Below are 23,869 nucleotides of genomic sequence, written 5' to 3'. Positions count from 1 at the left end.
AATTAAGTCTCATTACCTTAAGGTTCCACCTCTGCTTGCCTATCCTCAATTTCTCTTAGATGAGGCTTCATTTCAGAGTCCATGGGAAACATTTCCCAAAGTAAGTCTTCTATGGTACTGTGGCAGTAATAATTACAATACAAATGCTCAACTCCACTTTTGATTTCACCACAATTCTAATTTAGATCATTACAACAGAAAAGAAAAACAAACAAATGAGGGGTAATCATTCATCCCCACTAAAGAACATACACTTAGTAATAAAAAGAACATTTTTTCACATTGTACTTTATTAAGAAATTTGAGTGCAAGAAGTATTTCCCCAGATATTGACTACCCATTGTCCCAATGAATAAAATTAATACAAAAAAAATAAATAGGCGATCAATCAGGTGAGCAAATGCCAGTAACAGAATCTGGAAAAACATTTTATTTGTCAGCTTTTGATCCCTTCACAAAAGGTTCCTACAATATACACCAGCCCCGGGTTTGCTGTGAACTGAGATGATGAGGTTGCTAGGTATTAGTGAAATAAAAAGATGGAATAATTTATTCTAGTTCAGATCCTATTAATTCTGAGTTTGGATAAACTTAGAGTAAAAGCATTATCAATTTCATAATGAAAAAAAGTTTTCCTTCATGTAAACAATGATTCCTGAAATGACTATAATAAATTAACAAAAAAACCCACCCAAACCTACAAATATATACAATGAATATAAAGGAGAGAACAGGAAAAAAAATCCTTTCTGATTGAAAGCTAAGTGCCATGTACGTTGCAGACTCACATAACTTGGGATGGACAACTGAGGATTTATTAAGTATTTTCTCTGCATAAGAGAAACTCCAAATTGACAATTACTAGTGTTTTACATCTTTGGAGAAGGAATTTCATTTTTTAAAACTGATTAATCATACTCCGGTTGAATACCACAGAACCTGACTATCATTATCAGTAACATGGAGCAAAAGAAAAACCCTGTGACCAATTTGTACAACATGTGAAACTAGAATATATCTCAGATTTTCCAGCCTCAACCTGCAGTTCTCATTTATGAAACAAATTACCAAGAACTCCTCAAGAGATGATTTAATGAGCATATCGCACTTTGTCATGGTGCCATTTTGCCTTAGTCATAATCAAATATACTTAGCCCTTACATGAAACAAGTCTAGAACTGAGGCAAATACCAAAAAAATACACAGCCACAGATATTTTAAAATTGAGCTCCATTATTAACTTTTAATTTTAAAAAAAGATCACCAAATCAAGGTTTCATTTCTTTAAAAATGCCACCTTTAGAAACAAATAAAATTTTCACTCACAATGGCATAGTAAGTGGTGAAAATTAAAGTTTTGAATAATCTAATGAATGTGAAAAGGAAAATTTTCTATCAATGACTATTAATGGTAATGTTAATTTTATACAGAAAAGATTGTCAACCTTTTAATCACTATTTCAATAAACAGACACTTCTATAAAGTATTTTTTTCAGCTGGCATTCTCAATACAGGGGCATAACAAAGTATGGCTCTATTACAATGGATTCAAGATGGCAACTACTTAGAACCCAGTGCCAACCAGGATTATAACAAATCCAGTGAGTATTTTGTTTTTCAATTATTCATAGAAAATTTAATCCTGATTAAGTATCCTTGGGCAGGAATTCATGGGTAGTTGATGACTGAAACCAACATTTATGTGAAATGCTTCTGTTAATTTAATCTGTGTATATGGCTTAATTATGATTGAGGATCCAATAAGAGAAATGAATTATATGAGGATTAAAAATTTAGTGCCATATCACACATTCCATTTTTCATTTTTTCTTTTCAAACATGCAAGCCTGCTATTTTTTCTATCATAATACTGTGACCTTTTAAAAGCTTTCTTCTGGGTTTTCTGTCCATACCATCCATATAATATTTTTAAGTTTTATTTTTCACTTAACAGTTTATCAAAAGCCCCTTGCTACTCAAGTTGAAACCTGAAGTAGAGTCAATAGTGGTAGAAAAAAAATGAGGTTTTCCCCCACCCACAAATAAACAAAAGCTTACTAAAGTTAGACGTGAACACTTTACATTCATTTCCTGAAGTGATTTCATTTTTCAAGCCCTTTATGCTCTTAAACATGAACTGCATTTTCCTTAAAGCTTAAAAAGAGAGCAATCTTAGTCAGTGCATTACACTGATTTCATAACTGGGCTATTTGAGACATGTTTGAGCAGGTAATCACTTAACTGATTACTTTTTATAAGGCTGTCAAACCTGAGTCAGCTATATTGATACAAGATGAGGAAGTATATGTATTGAAAATATCTAAACAAAATATTACACAGTTCCTTTTCTCCCTTGTTTCCATAAGGAAAAAACTGCTCACCACAGAAGAATAACCTTTCTTTAAAAGTTCATATTTTATATATATTTCATAACATTTCTTTTATTAGCTTTCTTCAGTTTTGGTACTGTTCAAATGCCAGGACTATAATACACTCTGCTTTTTTCTATTCGATTTTTCCAAAGGAACATATGAACAAAAATGTGAAACATCACTGTATTTGGATCCTTATTGCACTTTGTTAAATGAATGCACTCTCCCTTTAACCAAGTTTAAAAATGAGGTCGACTTTTGTGTCCAGATGATATTGTCAATGGTAGTGTTACTGAAGAAAGTGAAGAAACTTCCCAGTATAGACTATGAGACAGAAAAAGTCTGTAGAGGATAACCATGGAAACAGATTGGCAGATGATAACACCTATTGTGATAGCCTAAAAGAGAGAAAGTGAATGTTTTTAATATGTAAAAGTCATCATTCTACAAGAAGAAACACAGAGATTATATTCAATTTATTATATGCCTACATATTTATTATTTTAAAATATTACTTCTTTCCTGAACTTCAGCAGACTATTTTAATATAGAAAAATATAAAAGGAAAATACCATTAAATGTTCAGAATTGTAATTGTCCACATGTAAAAATCCTCCAGCAGTGAGTTTGTAGATGGCAAAGTGAGACACAAAAGAATAATTTTCTAGACCAACTTCCCTCCCAAGGGAGCCAAGTTGTACAGAGGGAAGAAGTTTCTACAAATAATGAGAAAAATTGGGTTCCAGGCTAATACGGCAATAGGAATAAAACATCCCCTCCCCCCTCAACCTTGAAAGTGCTCTAAAAGCCCTTTCAAATTCTCAAGTCACTTTTCTATTTTTGTAGACTACCTTTCTACCTATTTTACCCTTTGTAAAATACCTCAGGCTCAGAAAACATTTGTGCATTCAAGCACACACTGCATTGCTTGTAAAGAGCTGCTGGCAGCACTCCACTTTGGAATGATGGAGTTATTCACCTAAGAAGGTAGGTATCGACACAAATCAAAATATGGCATACTTGAGCGTGGCAGCCTCCTCACTCCAGTTCCCAGCATGTTAAAGCAACAAGATAGATTCCTGTAAATCCACCTTGATTTCTACTGTTGTTTACCAAATGAATAAAGCATATCATGAATTTTAAAAAATTAATCTCAGGTCAAAGACAACATTGTACTGTGATTTTTCTAATTAATTTGACTTTGTAAAACATTATTTTGAAATTGGCTAAGCATTAAAAAAAAAATCCTAACAAAAGCAATGTGAAGCAATGACTACATTTTCATCAAAGGCATATTTAAAGAAAATCTCTAATAGGGCTAAGATCTGGTGTTAAGCTGCAAACATTGACTCCACTTCTTGTCTAGGGTATAATCTCCTTAAAAACTGCTTTTTTGCCTAATTTTTGGTTTTGTGATACAGAAAAAGAAAAAAATATATAATTTACTTTTCTTCTGGGGAACTTTATTCTAAAGCTCTAATTTGCACACAGGTTTTAAGTGAAAAGACCCATTGCTTCATTACAAGTTGTGTTTTACAGAGACCCTCTTCCCCTTCTTTCCACAGATTTAACTTCTGAATCTGAGACAATTTTGGCCTTCTAATAATCACTTAATCAAACATACATATAATTATACTCTATTACTTAACCAACACATATGTACATATATATGTGTATGTGTAATCATTTTAATTTTACACTACCTACCTTCTCTCTTTGGTAGTCACTAAAAATAACAGAAATGGTTGCCAGACCTGGATGGCATAAAAACCATAAGATACATCCCTGAAACAGAAGGATAAAATGTTAGATGAGCAAGGTTGTGCTTATACTCTGAAATGAAACTACAAGAAGACTATAGTAATATAGTAAAAGGCTGATTAAAAACAGTTCCATTTGTCTTCAAAGTGACCTGGAAGTACTGATTTTGCTACTGTCATGTTAATAAGCTTTTCGTCTCACCAAGTTGATTGTATTTTTACAGCATTTAGAAACTCATGCCATGTATACATGAGTTCTTATCCTGATGCACCAATAATGAACTTTTATGTATGTAATTTACAGGCTTGCACTATATTTATCATACATAACGAATTACCTTTTTTCCTGAAATTCAAAAACTGATTAATAGATGGCTAGTTTTAAAAGTTAGAACCACTAAATCCAAGTTTATCATACTTTGAATCTGAAGGTAGTGAAAGAAAAAGACTGCATTTTAGTAAATAAAATACCTAAATAGGGTTTCTTAAAGGCACCCAAAACAAAAAAAATTCTTTAATCTCTAAAGAATTTTTAAGATGAAACAAAGTGGCATTTCCTTCCCTGATGGGTAGATCTGAAGTGAAGTATACAAGGATAAGGGGATTGGACCGATATAACTGACATTAGGTATGGCTCCTGGTACAGTCTAGAACAGGCGAGGTGACCCACTTGAGTACACAGAGGGCCACACGTGGCCTCGAGGCTGCAAGTTCCTCACTCCTGGTCTAGAAAGAAGACATGACCTGGGACAAGGATGAACTGTTGAATGGCTGTCGGCTCTCTACCATACCTCCTGCATCCTTGCTGAATCTCTGTGAAAACTTCCCTTTCTTAATTCAAATTAAAATCAAATTGGCTTCAAGAACAGAAGCAGAAAGGCAAAAGAGAAATGGAAGGATAATTTTCATTATTCTCTTCTTTGCCTTTGAACAATAACGCAGAAAGACCTCTGTGAGACACAAGATCATGGTTTTTAGAGTTAGAAAGGCCTTTAGAAGTAATCTCCTACTTCCCAAATGGATGTTTTGCACTTATATGCCATTTACCTTTACGAAAAAAGTCTAAAGAAAATATAATAAAGTTATTTCCTACACAGAACACTTACTTTGGCAAATGTGATGTAGAACTCCCTTTTAAGTGTACTTCTTTCCACTGTGATGATCTGGTAGAGACCACAGCCTATAGATAATGCTAGGCAAACTCTTAAAATAATTAGAAGTATCCCTGCTAAATTATGCTGTTCATGATAGCTGTGGTGGTTGGTGTCTTCAAATTGCTCCCAGAGCAGCAAAATACTCTGTTAAAAAAATAGCAATCTTAGATTTTAGAAAACATTTATGTCAATTTCGCCCCCCCCCCCCACCAAATGCTTTTCTAAAAACTACTGAAGATGTTACGTAGTCAAGCAAACCTCAAAGGTTGTCACTTGATAAAACATAGGCATAGTCCTTTATTCAATGATACACTGCCATTCTTTAACAAAAAAAACAAACAAGACAGTTTTTTTTCTAGATCTAAGTATCAAATGCAACATAAAAAGAAAGAGATCTTCACCTTTCCTCTAAAACTCATTCATTGTTCCAGTCTTCCTTATCAGGATCAGGTTGGTTCTCCAAGTCTACGACCTTGGGGACAATCTTCAATACCTCACTGTTCTTTTACAATCTGGAAATCTGTTCAGTTGTTTATTAAAGGTTTGTCTCTCCTATCACGTCTTCAGACATTATATTTAGTATATACTGTAAACTATTACTACGTACCCTATGAATCTTCAGTACTTTTTGGATTTAACTTTTGCTATGTTTGCTTATCAGCATCCTTAATTCCTACAACCAGTCCATCATCTCTCCCACTGCCAAAGCTCTTTATCAAAGGCTGAATATCATGCACCTGAATTGCTGTAATGTACTTTACAGAAATCCTACTCATTAGCCTCCCCTTCAGTCCACCTTAGAGCGTTTAATGTCTCCTAAGCTACTCTTGGATTTCTCAGGGGCTTCAATCTGTACAAATCAGTGTTTTAGTCACTAAATTCCCTTGCCATTGCCCATGGAGGAGACTGTCTTCTCAGGTTAAAGTCTTTGTGCGGGTCATTCTCCATTACTAGAACAGCCTGCCCCACCCCACCCTAACCCCTCTAAGCCCAACCATACTGAACCCTTCTCATTTTATAAGCTGTGTTCCAAAACATTCTTTTAAGAAAATGCTTCTCATTTAACAGAAAACTACTCTTTAATCATCTTCACATCACTTTTACACATTCCAGCTCACTCTCACTTTATAAACATAAATTGATATATAATCAATCTATATATTTATGTTGATAGAGTGTCTAACCATCTTTTTCACCTTATTAAATTGGGGGTCCTTGACATGCAATCTATACTCCATAAGCTCTCATAGAATCTGGTTTAGTGACATATACTCTATGAATACTCAATATATAATTTGTCTATGGTGATGTGTTAAAATTAAATAGATCAAAGAGTTTGGGATCAAATTCATTTACATTCAGTCTTCTTTTTAAAAGGTAATAGGAATTCCATGAAGGAAAGGACATAAAATGAGAAACAGGAATTTGATCTATTAGTAAATCTATCTCTTATACTAATTATTTTCCAGGATCAAAACACAATTGTTAGAATTTTGTCCTTTTTCATTTATTTTTAGGTTTATTTTTTCCATTAATATTTATTTCCTGGCATAACAGAATTGTTTCCTGTCTAAGTAATGAATGTATATACTTACCTGTGATAAGCCTTGGGGCTTCTCTTCCCCAGATTATTAGTTTTTTATTCTAAACTATTCCTTACAGAATTATGACATGATATTTATGTTTACCTGAAAATAATACTGACCATTAATCAATCATAACTCATATACATCAGTAAATTTCCTTTCTTTACTCTGATTTTTATATATCTTTTTATATCTTATACCTAGAACCTGGTATCTTGAAATTGATACCATCACACTATATTCAGTTTAAGAAAAAGAGGTTGAGAGAAAATCAGTAACAAAGATTTTCTTTAAGACAAAATGCTCTCTAGTTCACTTAAATTCTGCTTCTTTCCCATTCTAGGTTTTCATTTCCAGTTAAATTCAAACTCCATTTTTCAGTTAGTGATTTGAATTCTGATATACTAAGTAACAAAACTGGACCTGATGACTTTGTAATTAATCATCTTTAACACTAGGTTATTCTGAAATAGCACAAATTCCTCCATAGGAGATTTTGATTCAGGTGAGTTAAAGTTAAAGGGTATTAATTAAAAATGGCATGAAGTTAAATGATAATAGTACTATCAGGCTCAAGGTGGAAAAAATAAAAATTTCTGTTTTAGGTGCTGGTACTCAATTCTGTAAATGTAACAAGAAGTCCATGTGACTGTCTATTCGTAATTTTAAAATCAGAATACATTCAAACTTGATAATACTTCCCAAATTTAATTCTACCCTCTAAACAAAGCAAAGCAGGAAGAAAAGACTAAATAAATAGCACAGACCTGTATTATGACAATGACTACAGCTATGCCAGTAGATGCTGGTGTAGAATCCCACTGAAGAGGTCTGCTTTGATACTTCTTCATTCTGCCTATTGTCCAACCCATGCATAAGCTCAGTAATAAGTACAGCATCTGGATCTGGGAGGCTATGTCACAAACTGACGAAAGATGAAAACAAAAACTGACAGTCATTCTTCTTCATACAAAGTATTCTCTCCTTCTAAGGCACCAGCAAAGAAAAGAGATAAAAGAATAGCAAACGAGTCCGTGAATTAAAATGACACTCTGGAATTATACCTTTCATTTAGTACTCAATACAACATGTAGGCAATTTAGATAAATACGAAAATGGAGTCAGTGTTGTTTATTTATTAAGCCCACTAACTTAATTAACTTTTATTAGTCAGTGCTTCATCAATCACCACCACCACCCAATAGCCCATTTTTGCCTTATTTTTAAGATACATCTCAACCCAGAAAAATCTCAGAGCCCAAGAACTAACTTCTAGTACAATGCCTTGCATATATAGTAGGCATTGAGTAAATGGTTACCAAATTCAATCAAATAAGTTGGAAAGGGTGTTAGACATCATCTAGTGTAACCCTGTACTTCATAAATATGGAAACTGAGATTCAGATTTAATAAAGGACACAGTCACACAGTTTATCAATGGCAGAACTTGGATTTTAATTCCCCATTAGTATACTTTATGAGACCATGCCAAGTTAGTATCAATTTTATTTTAGATCCAAGTATTTGTAGCACAACTTTTATACAAAGAAAAATATAAATATTCAATCACAAATTTGATCATGACAGAAGTAATACTTTTAATAAATCTCTAAGATCATTTAGGTCTTTATTCTTTGAGTAAATGTTATTGTTTTGTTTAAAAGGAGTACTTGTAGAATACCTCTAGAAAAAAACCTACCTTAAATCTAATTTTGAATAGCTGTGTGGTACAGCAGAAAGAACAATGCACTTGGGAACAAAAGATTTAGGTTCTAGCCCTGGCTCTGCTGCTTACTGGCTGTCTGGCCCTGAGTGGGTCACTTCCTCTCTCTGAGACTATTTCTTCATCTGTAAAATGGGGGTAATCATACTTACACTACTTATCTCATAGGCTATTGTGAAGATACTTTGTGAAGTGCAAAACAGCTTGCACAAATGTAAGCTACAATTATTAGTAGGTTTTTAGACTTGTTCCTTAATTCAGTTCTCTTAACATATAACTTGTGATTTATTTCATTGAAATTGTTGCAATGTTGTGATTCTTATCAGAGCAGGCCACAATATTTTGTTTCCTTACCTTAACTACAGCGGTTAGAGTCAGTATTTTCTAACACAAAATATTAATATGAAATAACATGGTAACAGACACATGCCTATTAAATGATTTGCTATCTGAGGATTAACAGTAGAGTGTCACAGTTTCAAGTTCTGAAGAAAAATGAATGCCCGTTGCACTAGTGTGATACGCCATCAGGTGGCCATCATTTAAAACTGCAAGTTGACATCAATGGAAGCGACATTAATGCAGATATGGCATTAAGGGATGGTGTAACAAAATAGTAATAAAATCAAGTAAACCAAAAAAACTGAAAATATTTTAAGTTTATGTGGTTGTTGTTTCACAAACTAGTTTTCCGTAGGCCAAAAAATCCTGAACCACGTTTATGTTCTAATGAATTCTGATTTGGTCCATGGTAAAATTTACCACAATTTACATCCTTCTTTAGAATCTTCTCTAAATTTTTTTTTAAAGCTACCTAGGACAGCTACTACTTTCATCTGAAGCTATTTTTAAAAGTGATATAAGGTTAACTGTATAACAAAGTTTACTTACATTTGATCCATTGGATCAAATAATTTAAGTTTGCTGTCAACCCAGATAGTCATAATTATAAGGGGTTATTTTGCCTTTATGTTTATATTTTCATTTTAGGATAGGATATGCCAAACTCAGTTTTATTAAATGACTGATAATATAAAGATATTTTAGATTTTAATACAATATTAATACAGGATCTCTTAATCGCAAAAGTTAAAATGTAACTTTTGGCAAACATTGCACAACTGGCTATCTGGTCACTATATCATTTGGTTGTTATTTATCCTATATAAACAATGTAGCTAGATGGCACAGTGGATAGAGTGCTAGGCTTGGAGGCTGGAAGATCTGAGTTCAATTCTGGCCTTAAATCTTTACTAGCTGGATGACTTTTAGTAAGTCATTCAATCTGTTTGCCTCAGTTTCCTCAATTTAAAGTGGAACTAATAATAGCCAAGGTTGCTGTGAGGATCTAATGAGATAATAATTGTAAAGTACTTAGCATATTACCTGGCACATAAGTAGAAGCTATATAAACGCTAGCTATCATCATATTATCATCATCATCGTATTTGTTGTCACTATTAAACTGCAAAAAATGCCAAAGACAAATATCGACAACTAGTCTGATTTTCCAAATTATTTCTTTAAGTATTTGAAAATTATACTTGAAACAAAATAACATACAATGTTTTGGATATAATTCTCCCGCTGAACACAAGGTAGTTTGGTTCATCTGAAAGGGAGTAAATTACCCACTAACTACAGGTACAACAAACTATGAATGAGAGTCCAAAATAATATGGATACTAAAAAATTCCATTTTGTCCAGGAACTTTAAATACCTCACTGATTCAACCCTAACAGATATATAATTATATTACCACTTAAGTTTTTCTTACTTTTCTTGATCCACACTTGGTAGAGATACAAAGCATGTAGCAGCCACATGGTATAATAGAAAGGACACTTCCCCTGTTGTTAAGAGACTAGTTCATATCCCATATTTCTTATTAGCCAGCTGTGTGACCTTGGACAAATTACTTAAAACTCTCCCTGTGTAAGTTTCTTCACCTACACAGTGGCAGGCTTGGAGTAGATGATCTCTAACTGAGAATCTTATGATTCTGTAAAAGACAAAGAGGTAGAGAGGTAGAAAACCAAGTGACCTGAACATTCCACTAATTGGATGAGCCCACTGATAAACCAAAGTTGATACAGATGGGACTCCAAGAGTTCATTCATGTCTTGCTTGTGAATACAAGTAAAATTCAGGCTCACTATTTTTTAAAATCTTAGACAACAGAATTAGCAGAGTAGATTCCTGGACCAGTATAAGTAACTAGCCAGATGACAACCTATTTCATAGTGAAATGTGGAGGAGACAGAAACATAAGGAATGCTACTCTCTGAAGGAAATATTCATATTTAGAACCTGAGTTTTAAGGTAGGCTCTACAAGGTTTGTCTTCATATTTTTTTTCTTCTCAATTGTGAAATGGTATGTACTCAAGCCTAGCTGAACTTTTCCAATTTAATTCTGTACTCCAAAAATAAAAATCAGGAAACTTTAAGATTAAATATAGATCTGTATCATGACAATTACTGTACCTCTGTCAATCATTGTCACATAAGACTGATTACCCTTTGAAATTTTTACATTGATCCAGACTTGGCAAAAATTCAAGTGATCACTAAAGAAACTGATTCTCATTTTACAAGAATGACTTATTGAATTACAAGTACAGGCATTGGTTATTGAAGAACACAGAGCTAACTGGTCCATATAGAGACTGAATTTCCAACTTTGGCTGAATTAGTGCCAAAGTTGAATCAAATGAACTTACCAACCTTAGATAAATAAAACATAATCACAACCAAAAATAATTACAAAAACTAATGGCTATGCTTAAAAATATATGAACTTTTAAAAGATACTTACATTCTGCCAAACTTCCCATAAAAGGGACCCCAATTCCATCTTTGGAGTAACTAAGAAATGGAAAAGAATAACGTTAGTGTAAACTAGAAAGTTCTAAAACAAAATTCATAATCAAAATAGCCATAATTTGGAAAGATGCATTAGAATTCATTAACTTTAATGAGTGAGTCTCAATGGTAGCAAGGTACCTGGAGAAATGCAGGTAATTAGTTAAAGCTGAACCAGCTTGCAAGAGCAATGCAGTTGTTAAGACCTTTAAAACCATGTGCATGGGCCCTCCTTTCTTAATAGCCTGCCACAGCGATTGAGCATAAATGCAGGCAGCCACAAAGTATACCAGGACTAGGAGGAAAAAGAATTCATGTAATCCTGGAAGAGAAAAAAAGAAGATGGTTTGCATCAAGTGAAAAATAAAAGGTGTATTTTCTAAGTCTACTAAAATCCCTCTGACAAAAGTTTCTAAAAAAATATTTTAAATCTGAATCACATTTGGTATTTCAAAGTAAACTGGACTCACATATAAGTGTTTGCTTTTGGTCATGCATTGAAAAAATTATTTTTAAAAACCTAGTCCTCTAATTTTAGAACAAAATTTCACTCATAAAAGAGCACGTCATGCTATAATCTTCTATCCCTTAGTTTAAACAGTATAAACGTCCTCTCTTGGTTACAATTATGCTATAAAGAACCAAGGTGAAAGTTACTGGCTCTAACAGTCTCACCAACAGAACCCATGTTTTGACTTCGTTCCAAAACAAGTAAATTAAAACAATACTTTTAATTTGGCATTCATTTGTATAATACATAGATTTGCCTCTCTCCAAAAATGTTGTTCTTTTCATATTAAAGTGAAAGCTAAGAATTTGTTTTTGTTAGAAACACACTTTGTTATAGTCACCAATGGTTTGGCACATTTTAAAACGGCCCAACGACTAATTATCTCAGCTAATTAATGAAGAAATATGTTTGTTGTGGAAAACTCAGAAATGATAGTTTTGGTGGTAAAGCTGACTAACTATAGCTTATATTCATGGAGCCAATTCCCTAGCTCAAGTTTCTGGTTAATATCTGAATCCCATGAATGTGTGGTGGGAATGGCTCTAGCCAACTCTTGCTTCTATTATAATCCTGGGTACCTCCTGGGTAAACAGACTGTACTAGCAGCTAAGAAAAGATAGGGATTATAATGAGAGAGTAAGGTGGATGATCCTTTCATATATACAAACTCTCAATGTTTCAAATTAAGAAAAACCAAGGATCAAGCAATTTTCATAAAAATATATTAGTGGTTGATTATATAATCAGTTATTTTCCTATGAATTAAAAACAAAGAATAATAAATGATGAATAGTTACCGTAATAGCAAGTCTCATTTTAAATTAAATAAATGCTGTGCTCAATTACATTTCTAACTTTATTTCACAGCAGCAGAAAAGTAATTGAGAAGTTTTAAATTTAAGACTGAAAAATCTGTGACCAAATTCAAAGTTTAATACCATAAACATTTTTATTATTAAAGAAAATGGAAAAATAATAGTTTTTGAAAGACAAATGAAAACATCTACAAGGATAATCAGGACAAGATGTATTCAATAAATGGTTCAATCATGTGTTTGATGAAAGGAATAATAAGAAAATGGAAAAAAGGAAAAGCCAATAAATAGTTTAGCCACTGGGTGTCCCACTTGCTCCACGTAAAATGAATTCAGGCACCCATGTTACAAAACTTCAAGGACCTGATTTTATCAATGTGGTTACAACCTCCATAGCTATAACTCCAATTATGCCTGGGCCAACATTCATGAATTCCTGTGGCTAAAAAAATTCATCACCTAGAAGGCATTCTGGTAATGAGTCTCTCTATATTTGGTTAGGCTGGACGGCAAACACATAGTCCATGATTGATCCCATGCTAAAAAGCTTGGCATGACTTATCACAATTTGCACTCTCTCAGGATCACTTCTGAACCTTGATAAAAACTTTAGTAGAAGATTATTAGAAAATCCAGGTGAAAAGCTATGCTTAGACTTAGTTTAAACTTGTGATTTCATCAGTGCAGAGAACTCTTGACACTCCCTCCATCAATGCACATCAGCAAATTCCCTGTAACTTACGGTTTTAAAGAACTGTCTGCAGCACTGAGATATTAAGTGATTTGCCCACAATAACAAAGCCATTATGTATCAGTGAAAGGACTTAAGCCAGATTTTCCTGACTCTAAGACTCATGGTCTTAGACAACATGCCAAACTACATCACTATATTTAGACTTGAACAAATAAGGAAACTACAGGTGGGAGCATACATTCCTCCCCTATTACTTAGAGAATTATATCAGTACTGATATAGTGTATACATGTCTGAAAGGGGTAGAGTCACCACCTGATCAGTATTATTTCTCATAAGAAAATTAGACAGGGACCACGAATGCTGCACATTTCACTATAGCAAATGCAGAAATCATGGGTACCATAACTAAAATCAATCAATTTTATTTAAATTATGCTGTTCTACACTTGTTAAGTTTTTACTTTCATTCTCTGGCCCATGATTTTATCTGTATAGGGGAACTCCAAGTGGGGAATTTCCCTCTATCTCTCACTTCCTTGACACTAGCTCCAAACCATGCTTCCCATGCTGCCACATATGTAGCTCCTCCACCTCCCTTGCCCACTCCTCATAGGTGCCTTTATCCACTGTCACTATATGTGTCACTTACTACACACATCACATTTCTTTTATCTATTGTCTTTTATGTATTGTCATCAGAATATAAGTTCTTAGAGGGAACTGTCTTGCTTGTATTTATGTCCCCAGTGTTTAGTTCAGTGCTTGGCACATAGCAGGCACTAAATGAAGGTTTTATTTATCTATCTATGAACATATGTGTGTATGTGTATGTGTGTACATATACACACACACACATAATTCAAGATGAGTATGTATTTTTTTCCTATTCAGGAGGGAAAGCACTAGCAGCTGGAAGATGAGGGCTAAGAAAGACTTCATAGAGAAGGCACAGATCAGTAAACACAGTCTTGTTGTTACTAAGAGGTTAAATGACCAATTTGAGGTCACACAACTAGTCCTATGTTGGAGGTTGAACTTGAACCTAGGTTTTCCTGACCCAAAGATCAACTCTGCTCCCTACTATACCAGGGGTGGGGAACCTGCAGCCTTTTGACTGAGTCCTAAGTTTTACAGAACAAATCCTTTTATTAAGGGGATTTGGTCTGTGAAGTTTGGATTCAGTCAAAGGGCTGCACTTGAGGACCTAGAGGGCCACATATGGCCTTGAGCCACAGGTTTTCCCCACCTGTGCAATATACCATGCTAATCTGATTTCCTTTTACTCTTCAGTATTAGTGAATTAAAACTATCTTTCTTTTATCTAGAATCTTTCTATAAAGGAGAAAATGGGCAAGTTTCATAAGTATACAAATCTATCACAAAAGGAAAAGTCCCCCACTATTTACCAAGTAACATGAGGAAAGGACTCTTGAAAATGAATCTCATATAACCAGAAAGATGTTTTGGGATTCTTCAGTATGAATGGCACTTCCGGATGCTAAGATAATAATCAGCAGAGGAAATTATTTCACTGAGACAGCAATGCATAAAATGAATTGGACTGAAGGCACTTGTGCAGCCATGGGTAGCATTTGGCTCACAGAATGCAATTTCACTGAAGTTTGCATAAATCATTCTTGCCTTGATTGCCTACAAGATAGTTTAAAAATATACTCCTTGTTTTGAATTCACTGTTCTTTTAAGTAAATACAGTTCTAAGGGAAAGAAAAAAACATTTTCATTTACTTTTCAACCACCAATTTTAATTTTATTCAGCTGCTTACCCTTCATCAGAAGAAAACAATAATAAGTTTGTTAATTGTGAAAACCAAGTTTAATTTTAAAAGATGGCACTAAAGAGAAAAACTTAGATAAACTCAAAAGAAAATATACTTTTAAGGGAGCATGAAACAGATGGTAATGTTGCCTACATTATGAAACACATAAATCTGAACACAAACCAAATTGGGAAGAATCCTTTGCAATTTTTATACAGGTAACTGGCAAATGCTATTTTTCCTCTTTTGCCAATGAAGAAATAAAATCAGAGAATACTAAGACGAATTTGGTGAAAGATAATAGTAAAAAATATATAGCAGGGCAAGGAGAGGGGGAATGGTAAAATTTCACAATGATGTATTGAAATTCTGATGCAGGAATGAGGAAGAGTAAGGAGGGCAAGGAAAGTGAGTATACACTAGCTTTCCCCTCAGGTACAGAACTGTACATCAATGTTTTATTCTCACAAATGGTGAGGTGGAGGTGTTAAAAATGTAACTAGACCACATACCAATGAAAATTAGTCCAATACCACCACACCTGGTTCACATGTGAATTTCTTTCTTGTTCTTCAAAATAAACTATATAGTACCTGGACGTATACTGGATTTAGCATAACTACATTTTTAATGCTGAAGAACTACTTTGACTTTTAAAGCATTCTACTTTGTTCTGCTCATAAATATGTCATAACCTATGTCAATGTGAAGCATAAGTGACTTGGATTTTTTTTCTATTGCAGAGAATGAATCTACAAAAAATATAGTATTAACTCAAGCAGGTATAAAGAATTATATTTGATTTGAAAATAAATAATGATCACATACAACCTTAATTGCAAATATCTGCACCATAATTTTATAACTCAAAATACCTCTGATGAATATTTGGTAAGTCACCTCTCTTCTGAAAATGGGTACAGTTGAGACAATTTTCCTCCTTTAAGGGCAAAGTCTGGAAATGAGTTAAGTGAAATATAGACTAAAAGACACTCCTGAAATGAACTAATGGGAAGTGATTAACTGGAAACACAATTTTCATACATGATGCCATATGGGAGAAAAATCTCCCTAGGGGTTCAACTTACAAACCAAAGTGCTCCTAAAACTTTGATATTTTGATATTTTATTTTGGTACTAGTTTATATTTTAAACTATGGCAAAGAAATAACATAAAACTTGTTAGATCTTCCACTCAATTAATGTAGTCTTTGGGAGCCATTTGATGGCAATATGTTATAAAAAGAAATCTTCTGGTAGTTTTAGTAACACATTCTTTTTCTTAGATTGGGTCAAAAATGATTCTAATTATATTCAAGTCCAAACTTATAAAAAGGCACACACACACACACACACAGATCAAGAGAGGCCATGTCAGGGCATTGGTTTGGGCTAGTGTGATAAAGATATACAGGTAGTACAGGAGGTGGGTTGGTACAGAATGATTAAGGCACAAACACAAAGTATGATATAATGGCACAAGTAAAAATTCTAAGTTAAAATTTGGCATGAAGCAAAAGGCAAGAGATAGAGTTTGGATCAGTCTTTATTCCTACTTAATAAGTTTTAGACTTGCCCAAATTCTTAATCTGTCTCTCTCTCCTCTCACATATATGTACATATACATATATACACAAACATACACTGTTATTGAGTCATTTTTCAGTCATGTTTGACTCATTGTGATCCCACGAGGGGCTTTTTTTGGCAGAGATACTGTAATAATTTGCCATTTCCTTCTCCAGCTCATTTTATAGATAAGGCAACAGAGACAAACAGGGTTAAGTAACTCGTCCAGGGTTACAGAGCTAGTAAGTGTCTGAGGTCAGATTTGAACTTAAAGAAGAAAAGTCTTCCTGATTCCAGGCCCTCACTCTATCCACTGACCCATCTACCTGCCCACTACGCGCGCGCGCACGCGCACACACACACACACACACGGAGTACATATATATACACACACATATAATATATATATATATATAATATATACATATATATTAAACAATGTATTATAAAGAAAAAGTATCCTTACCAGACTCTCCAGCACTAAAATGATCCAATGGATTCCCTGCAGCATCTGGATTTAGTAATATCATTTCAAATGATATGTCTTCTAATTCAGAATTTTCAAAGTCATCATCACACGTAAACTTGTCAACATAAAACACATACCACATTTGGGGATATGGAATCTGAGACACGGTTAGGTTGTGTTCAGTATGATTCAGAGTCACTTTAAAGAGAAAGAAAAGAAAGAAGATGGCACTTGATTTTAAATTGAAAACAATTTATTCATAATATAAATAAATGATGCCATCCTACTCTCAACCGGTAATTTCATCCTATTCGAAACTGTACAACCCCTTTTATTTTATTCTTATTACCCTGGAAATAGCTGGTTCAGTGTAGGAAGATTATTGTAGGTAATTACTTTAGATAATAGAGCAATCAGAAACTGAACATGAGTCACAATTACACATACTCTTGATGAATGCTTTAAAAACTGTATTAAAAATGCCTTTTAATGCAATAGTTTCCCTCGAACTTCACTTCATAACTATTTTAAATTACACTCGAAAGTTTCCAAGTGATATAAATTACTTTTCTGAAAAATATCTAGAGATAAAACGTAATGCCACAAAGAGTTTAACTTAGGAATTTGTAGTCACTAGAGAATTTGTTAACTTTCATTAGCAAAATTTTTATTTATGAATTTTCTGGATAAACTACTTTTGAAAAAATTATTTGAAGAAAAAAAAATATGAGTCACCTCCATTATTCTAGTCTTATTTCAATGGATTTGGGAATTCCTCAAAGTAAGTATTCCCTCCTACTGGGCAGATCACAACCCATTCGCATCTTTTAATCCTGTCCAATTCCTGATCATGTCCTCTCACAAATCTTCTATAGGAGTCTCCAGTGTGTCACAGAAATTCCTCTAGATCTCAGTATGTGTTATCAATAGAGCATGTTTGTGTAGCAATTATCTCTTATTCTTGCAGCATGACCTCTTTCTCTAGCTAGTCTCCCTCTTGTTCTGGTCTAAATCTCTCTGATGACATCAGTCATTTTCACCACTTGTGCAATTCAGAAATATGCTGCACACACTCATTATGCACGCTGGCCTTTGAATGACCCACAATGTTTGGAAACTGTTGTATTCCATGCCTTTCAACCACATAGCATCACCCAAAGTATACTGATGTCAAAAAGAGGGGTCCTTGTTCTATAAAGCGAAGGGATCAGACAATATAATAAGGTTCCTTTTCCTGCTTTAAAATTTTCTTCCTTCTCTAAAATATCCAACCTTTGGTCTTTAAAAGTGGCAGGATATGATGGTCCTCCTTTTAATGGCTTTATTCCATTTCATAGACTACATGGGCAATATTGGTTTATGGTATAAGCTTATTTACAAAACATTACGAAAGCGTTAAGTTTCAAATGCATAAGACCAAGATCTAAAAGGTCACAACTAAAAAAAAAAGTTAGAGGATAATGGAAACTATGCCTAAAGGATGAATTCTAAACCAAGCAAGAAAAAAGAAAAGTGTTCATAAGGAGGAAATAGAGTGTTTTGGCTACATAAAATTAAACATCTTTTTACATTAGCAAAATCGATGCAACTATGAGAAATGGGTGAAAAGGGAAACAAATCACTGTATCAATTATCTCTGAAAAAAGTCTGAGATCCAAGATACATAGAGAATTATCATAAACGAGACCAAAACATTCCCCAACAAGATAAGTGGTCAAGGATATGACATTTTCAAAAGAACTGTAAGCTACGAACAACCAAAATTACTAATAATATAAATGAAAATGCTGGTTTCATTTCACACTTTTAGCAACAACAGACTGGCAGAGATGAAAAAAGTCAGGTTTGAGGGGCTAAGAAAAAGGCAGAAATACTAACACTATTTGTGCAACTGTGAATTAATCCATGAAATTCCTGAAAACAATCTTTTTCATTATTGAAATCAATTTGGAATTATATGAAAAATTTAACATCTTTTCATATCCTTTGACCCAGAGATCACCGAATCAAAGACAGAAAAAAGGCCCCATTTATACCGAAATATTCATAGCACCATTTCTTATGGTGGCAAAAAAATAGAAACAAAGCAAAGTCCATCAATTTGGGAACAGAATAAAGTGCAGAATATTAAAGCAGGAGAATATTATTGTGTAGTAAGAAATGATGAATATGAATTCAGAAAAACATAGGACACCTTGTATGAACTGATATATTGTGAATGGAGCAGAACCTGAAGAACAGTAACACATTATGACACTCATATAAATGAAGTAACACTAAAATAAAGCTGAACTCTGGGTGATTTTAATGAACAAGCTTGATCCTTGAGAGAAGAGATGAGGAACACACCTCCTTCCAATTCAGTAGAGAAATAGGGAACTGCAGGTGCAGAATGTTACATTCAGCTGCTCTGAAGGTTGACTGATTTTGTTTCACAAGTTTTCTTTGTCACAGGGATGATCTTCATGGGGGGAGGAGGGAAAGGACGGGGTTGATAGATCTAGAAGTGACTATGATTTAAAAACAAAAGTCATCAATAAAACTTACGTTAAAAAATGTTACAGAGAAGGATGATAGATGATTGCAAGTAAAGTTCCTCAAAAAGCAATCTAGGAAAAAACGAATGAGCAAAGAGCTTGGCGTGAGATCCAGTGAAGCTAAATTATCCTGAGAGCACTAGTAGATGAAACCAAAAGGTAGATGACAAACATACAAAATGGAACAAATCTGCCAGTGTTTTTAAAAGGCAAAAAAGGGACAATGCCACTTCAAGTTTACTTCCATCACTTCCTTACCCTATATAATACTTGAGGAACCAAAACTTAACAAGATGAAGACGGGAAGAATGGTTATATCTAACCAAATGCTTTTAGAAAATATGTGCGCTGGAAGCAACAGAATTTTAAAGTCAGTCATTTTCAAGGGGAGAAGGATTCTAAGGGCATAAAAAAGATTACAGACAGTACTTTCACCTGCTCAAAAAGTTGACTAAAAGCATATTAACAACTAATAAGTTATTTTTCATTGTTTGATCTTTGTAATTTTTATGAGTATGGTCTATGAAAACATCAAGGGCACCCTTGATGGACTTTGAAACTTGAACAGGCAGGCTTCTAAAAACCTCTCTCCATGACAAACTACATTTTTACAGTGACACAGCTAAGAGGTATAGAGAATATAAGATCTCACTGTAATGACCTGCTTCTTTTCTTTAAAAAAAAATTTAGCTCATTAGGGAAAAAAAAATGCAGATTTAAAGGCTTAAGCAAGGTGTCCTCCACACATTTTAATTATCCAAGATGTGATAAACATGACTGTGTAGATAGGTATCTTAGATTACAGATGAAATAATGAGCTGAATCTGAAATTTTCAGGAGCAAGAGTTAAAACTGAAATGTATTTGGGAAATTTTATACAACTTTGAATAATCATAAGCTGTTGCTGCTGCAAAAGCTCCCCTCTTGGGGCAGCTAAGTGGAGCAGTAAATAGAGCACTGGCCCTGGAGTCAGGAGGACCTGAGTTCAAATCCAGTCTCAGACACCTGACACACTTACTAGCTGTGTGACCTTGGGCAAGTCACTTAATCCCAATTGCCCTGCCTTCCCCCCTGCAAAAAAAAAAATTTATAAAAAAAATAAATAAAAGCTCATCTCTTTAATACCAATGCTTTCCTAGTAAATAGTATATAACTGCAAATCATGGAACGATACAATTCCAGAATAAAAATTATAGTTATTAAAAAAAGCCTCAGGAAGACATAAGATTGATATAACTCAATTACATCATATTCTCAATAATGATTTACATGTGGGAAATTGGGTAAAAGAAATCATCAAGTATAAGTATTACTCGAAAAGGATATACACTGGTCATACATAATGAAAATGAAAAATAGGAGATGATCTATAATAGCAAAAAAGCTGGAAACAATGTGCCCAATTAATGAGGCCTGGCTGAACAAATTATGGTACATACATAAAGAGACTGGGAAGAAGGATTGGAAACCTATGATTTCATTAATATAATGAACCTTCAGCTAAGGAAACTCCCTCTACAAAGTCAGACCTTCACCTGAGTAATTTACATTCTCAGCATTGCCTACAGCACCGAGAAGGTAACTTACACAAGATGACTCAGCCAGTATGAGTTAGAGGAAGGACTCAAACCCAGGTCTTTCTGGTTCTGAAGCTGTATAACCATTATACCACACTGCCTAGCATGCATTAATATACTAAATATAAATATATATTAAATTATATAAATTAAATAAAATATAAATAATATATTAAATTCAATTTGTCAAACTAATTTATCAAATTAAGCATGTACTGTGTACCAGGCACAGACACAAAAACACAAAAGAACAACAGTTCCAGGAACTTATATGTGCTGTGTCATAAAGAAAAGTAAATATTGCGAATTTAGAAAAACTTGGGAAGTTTTGTATGAAGTAATGCAGAATGAAGAGAACCAGAAAATAGCATATCGATTAACCAAACAAGCATTTATTAGGCACGTACTATGTTTAAAGCACTGTGCTAGGTACTGGAGATATAAAAACAAAAATGAAATAGTCCTGCCCAAAGGAACTTATATTCTACCAGGGGAGACAGCATAAATATAAGTTAAATTGCGGTAGAGGAGAAATCTGGAATGTCATTAGAAGGTGGCACTTGAGTGGAGCTATGAAGCAAATAAGGGATTCTAACAGGCAGAGGTGAGGTAGGAATGCCGTATGGGACACAACCAGTGTCCTGGATGAGGAGCACACAGATAGGATAAGGCTGGAAAGGTAAACTGGGGCCAGTGTACAAAGAGCTAAAGTTAAATAGTAACTTCCATTTGATTAGAGAGACAGTAGGGAATAACAGGAGTTTATTGAATGACACGATTAGACGGTGCGCTTTAGGAAAAGCACTTTGGCAGCTGGGTGGGGTGGGGGCACAGCGACTTAAGGCCAGACATTGATTAAAAGACTAATGTAATTTACAAGCAAGAGGTGAGAGGCTCTAAATGAGGTTGGTGGCTCTGTGAGTAGAGAGGAGACAGACATGAGAGATATGGAAATAGAATTGACAAGATATACACGAGATAAGGGAGAGTGACCAGTCAAATACAATGCCAACACTGCAAACCTAACCTACTCTTTGGGCATACAATTCCATCTAGTGCTTATAATAATGCAAAGTACTTGGAAGCCATCTTTTCCAATTGTTTTTCTGAATGCAAATACCAACTAAATTACTTGATCTGATGTGGAATTAAATGTCTGGTAATAAGGATTTTAAAAATTTAAAACACTAGAATGAAATAAAAGAAATGTGACAGGGATGGTAAATAAGAAGTGTTTATAAGGAAAGTTTAGATTTAAATAATTATTCTACAAAGAGAAATTCACTGAAATCTGTATTTATAATCTGTAATCTCATCAATGTGAATACTTCTTCAGGGAATGTTTTGTTTTCTCTTTGTATTCCCAATGCCTACCATAACTTCTAGCAGGTGGTCAGTAAATTCTTGTTTAACAGGGCAGATCACCATCAATCCATACCTCCTTACTCTGAGGACTCTTGGCCAGGTCCTCCCATAAATTCTTCATAGAGAGTCCACCTAACTTGAAGATAGCTTCCATAAGAGCTTTCAACATTTCATAGAATGGAAGAAAAATTTTATATTCTGTGTTTGGGGCACAATTCTAAGAGAGAGAACTTTATTAATTAAATTATTCTAAGACTATCTAGAGAGAAAATCAATTTCTCTTTATTGTGTCAGGGAATGGCTTAGGATAGCCACAAATGCAACACTTTACTAAATGCAATCAAGCCCACTTTCCTCACCCTATTATATTCTGGGTCCAGTCCAATATCCATCTCTCCAAGATATACTTATAAATGGACTAACTCAATATATTACTTTTTAAAAAATTAATTTATTTTTAGTTTTCAACATTCACGTTTACAAGATTTTGAGTTCTAAATTTTTTCCCTCTCCGTCCACTGCCCCCTCCCCAAGATGGCATGCAATCTGATATAGGCTATACAGTTATGATCATAATAAACATATTTCCACATCAGTCATGTTGAGAAAGAAGAATCAGAACAAAAGGGAAAAACCACAAGAAAGAAAAAACAAAATACAAAAAAAGAGAAAATAGTATGTGCTTCAGTCTGCATTCAGATACCACAGTTTTTCCTCTAGATATGGCTACCAATATGCTACTGATGCTTCTATTGCATAACATAATCTAGAGCCAATAGAATCCTTCATTCTTGTCTATTATGTATGACTGGGCTAAACTCTTTAGAGTGATTAGAGATCTCATTAAGAAGACTCTATAGTATTATGGGACTTGTTTCATTCAGCATAGCATTATCTGCAAATAGGAGCATCTGCAGGACCTCAGTATTTGTAGCAAATCCCTCTTGCATCTGGAACTTTATGCTAGAATTGCCCATTACAGCGCTAAACAACCCTAGTGACCCTACAAGTCTACACTAACAATCAGAAGATCATTAAAAGTTTTCTATGTGAGTGAATTTACTAAGGAAACTTATATAATCTTAATATTT

The 23,869-nt window shown here is 34.0% G+C and overlaps 1 protein-coding gene across 1 annotated transcript in view; it reads right to left on the bottom strand.

Annotated features, from left to right (window-relative positions):
- Nucleotides 1–272: 272 nt before the first annotated feature.
- Nucleotides 273–23,869, bottom strand: part of GPR180 (G protein-coupled receptor 180) — a 45,117-nt gene continuing 21,520 nt past the window's right edge. Inside the window, exons 3-9 of the mRNA XM_036756730.1 lie at nucleotides 17,297–17,497; nucleotides 11,602–11,782; nucleotides 11,414–11,463; nucleotides 7,641–7,798; nucleotides 5,240–5,431; nucleotides 4,081–4,158; nucleotides 273–2,771 (exon numbers count right to left, since the gene is read on the bottom strand). Of these exons, the coding sequence (XP_036612625.1) occupies nucleotides 2,613–2,771; nucleotides 4,081–4,158; nucleotides 5,240–5,431; nucleotides 7,641–7,798; nucleotides 11,414–11,463; nucleotides 11,602–11,782; nucleotides 17,297–17,497 (1,019 nt within the window). The 3' untranslated portion in view covers nucleotides 273–2,612. The remainder of the gene's footprint in view (nucleotides 2,772–4,080; nucleotides 4,159–5,239; nucleotides 5,432–7,640; nucleotides 7,799–11,413; nucleotides 11,464–11,601; nucleotides 11,783–17,296; nucleotides 17,498–23,869) is intronic.

The sequence above is a fragment of the Trichosurus vulpecula genome, chromosome 4, assembly GCF_011100635.1.
Source record: "Trichosurus vulpecula isolate mTriVul1 chromosome 4, mTriVul1.pri, whole genome shotgun sequence".
Lineage (NCBI taxonomy): Eukaryota > Metazoa > Chordata > Mammalia > Diprotodontia > Phalangeridae > Trichosurus > Trichosurus vulpecula.
This window is presented reverse-complemented; position numbering and strand designations above follow the sequence as displayed.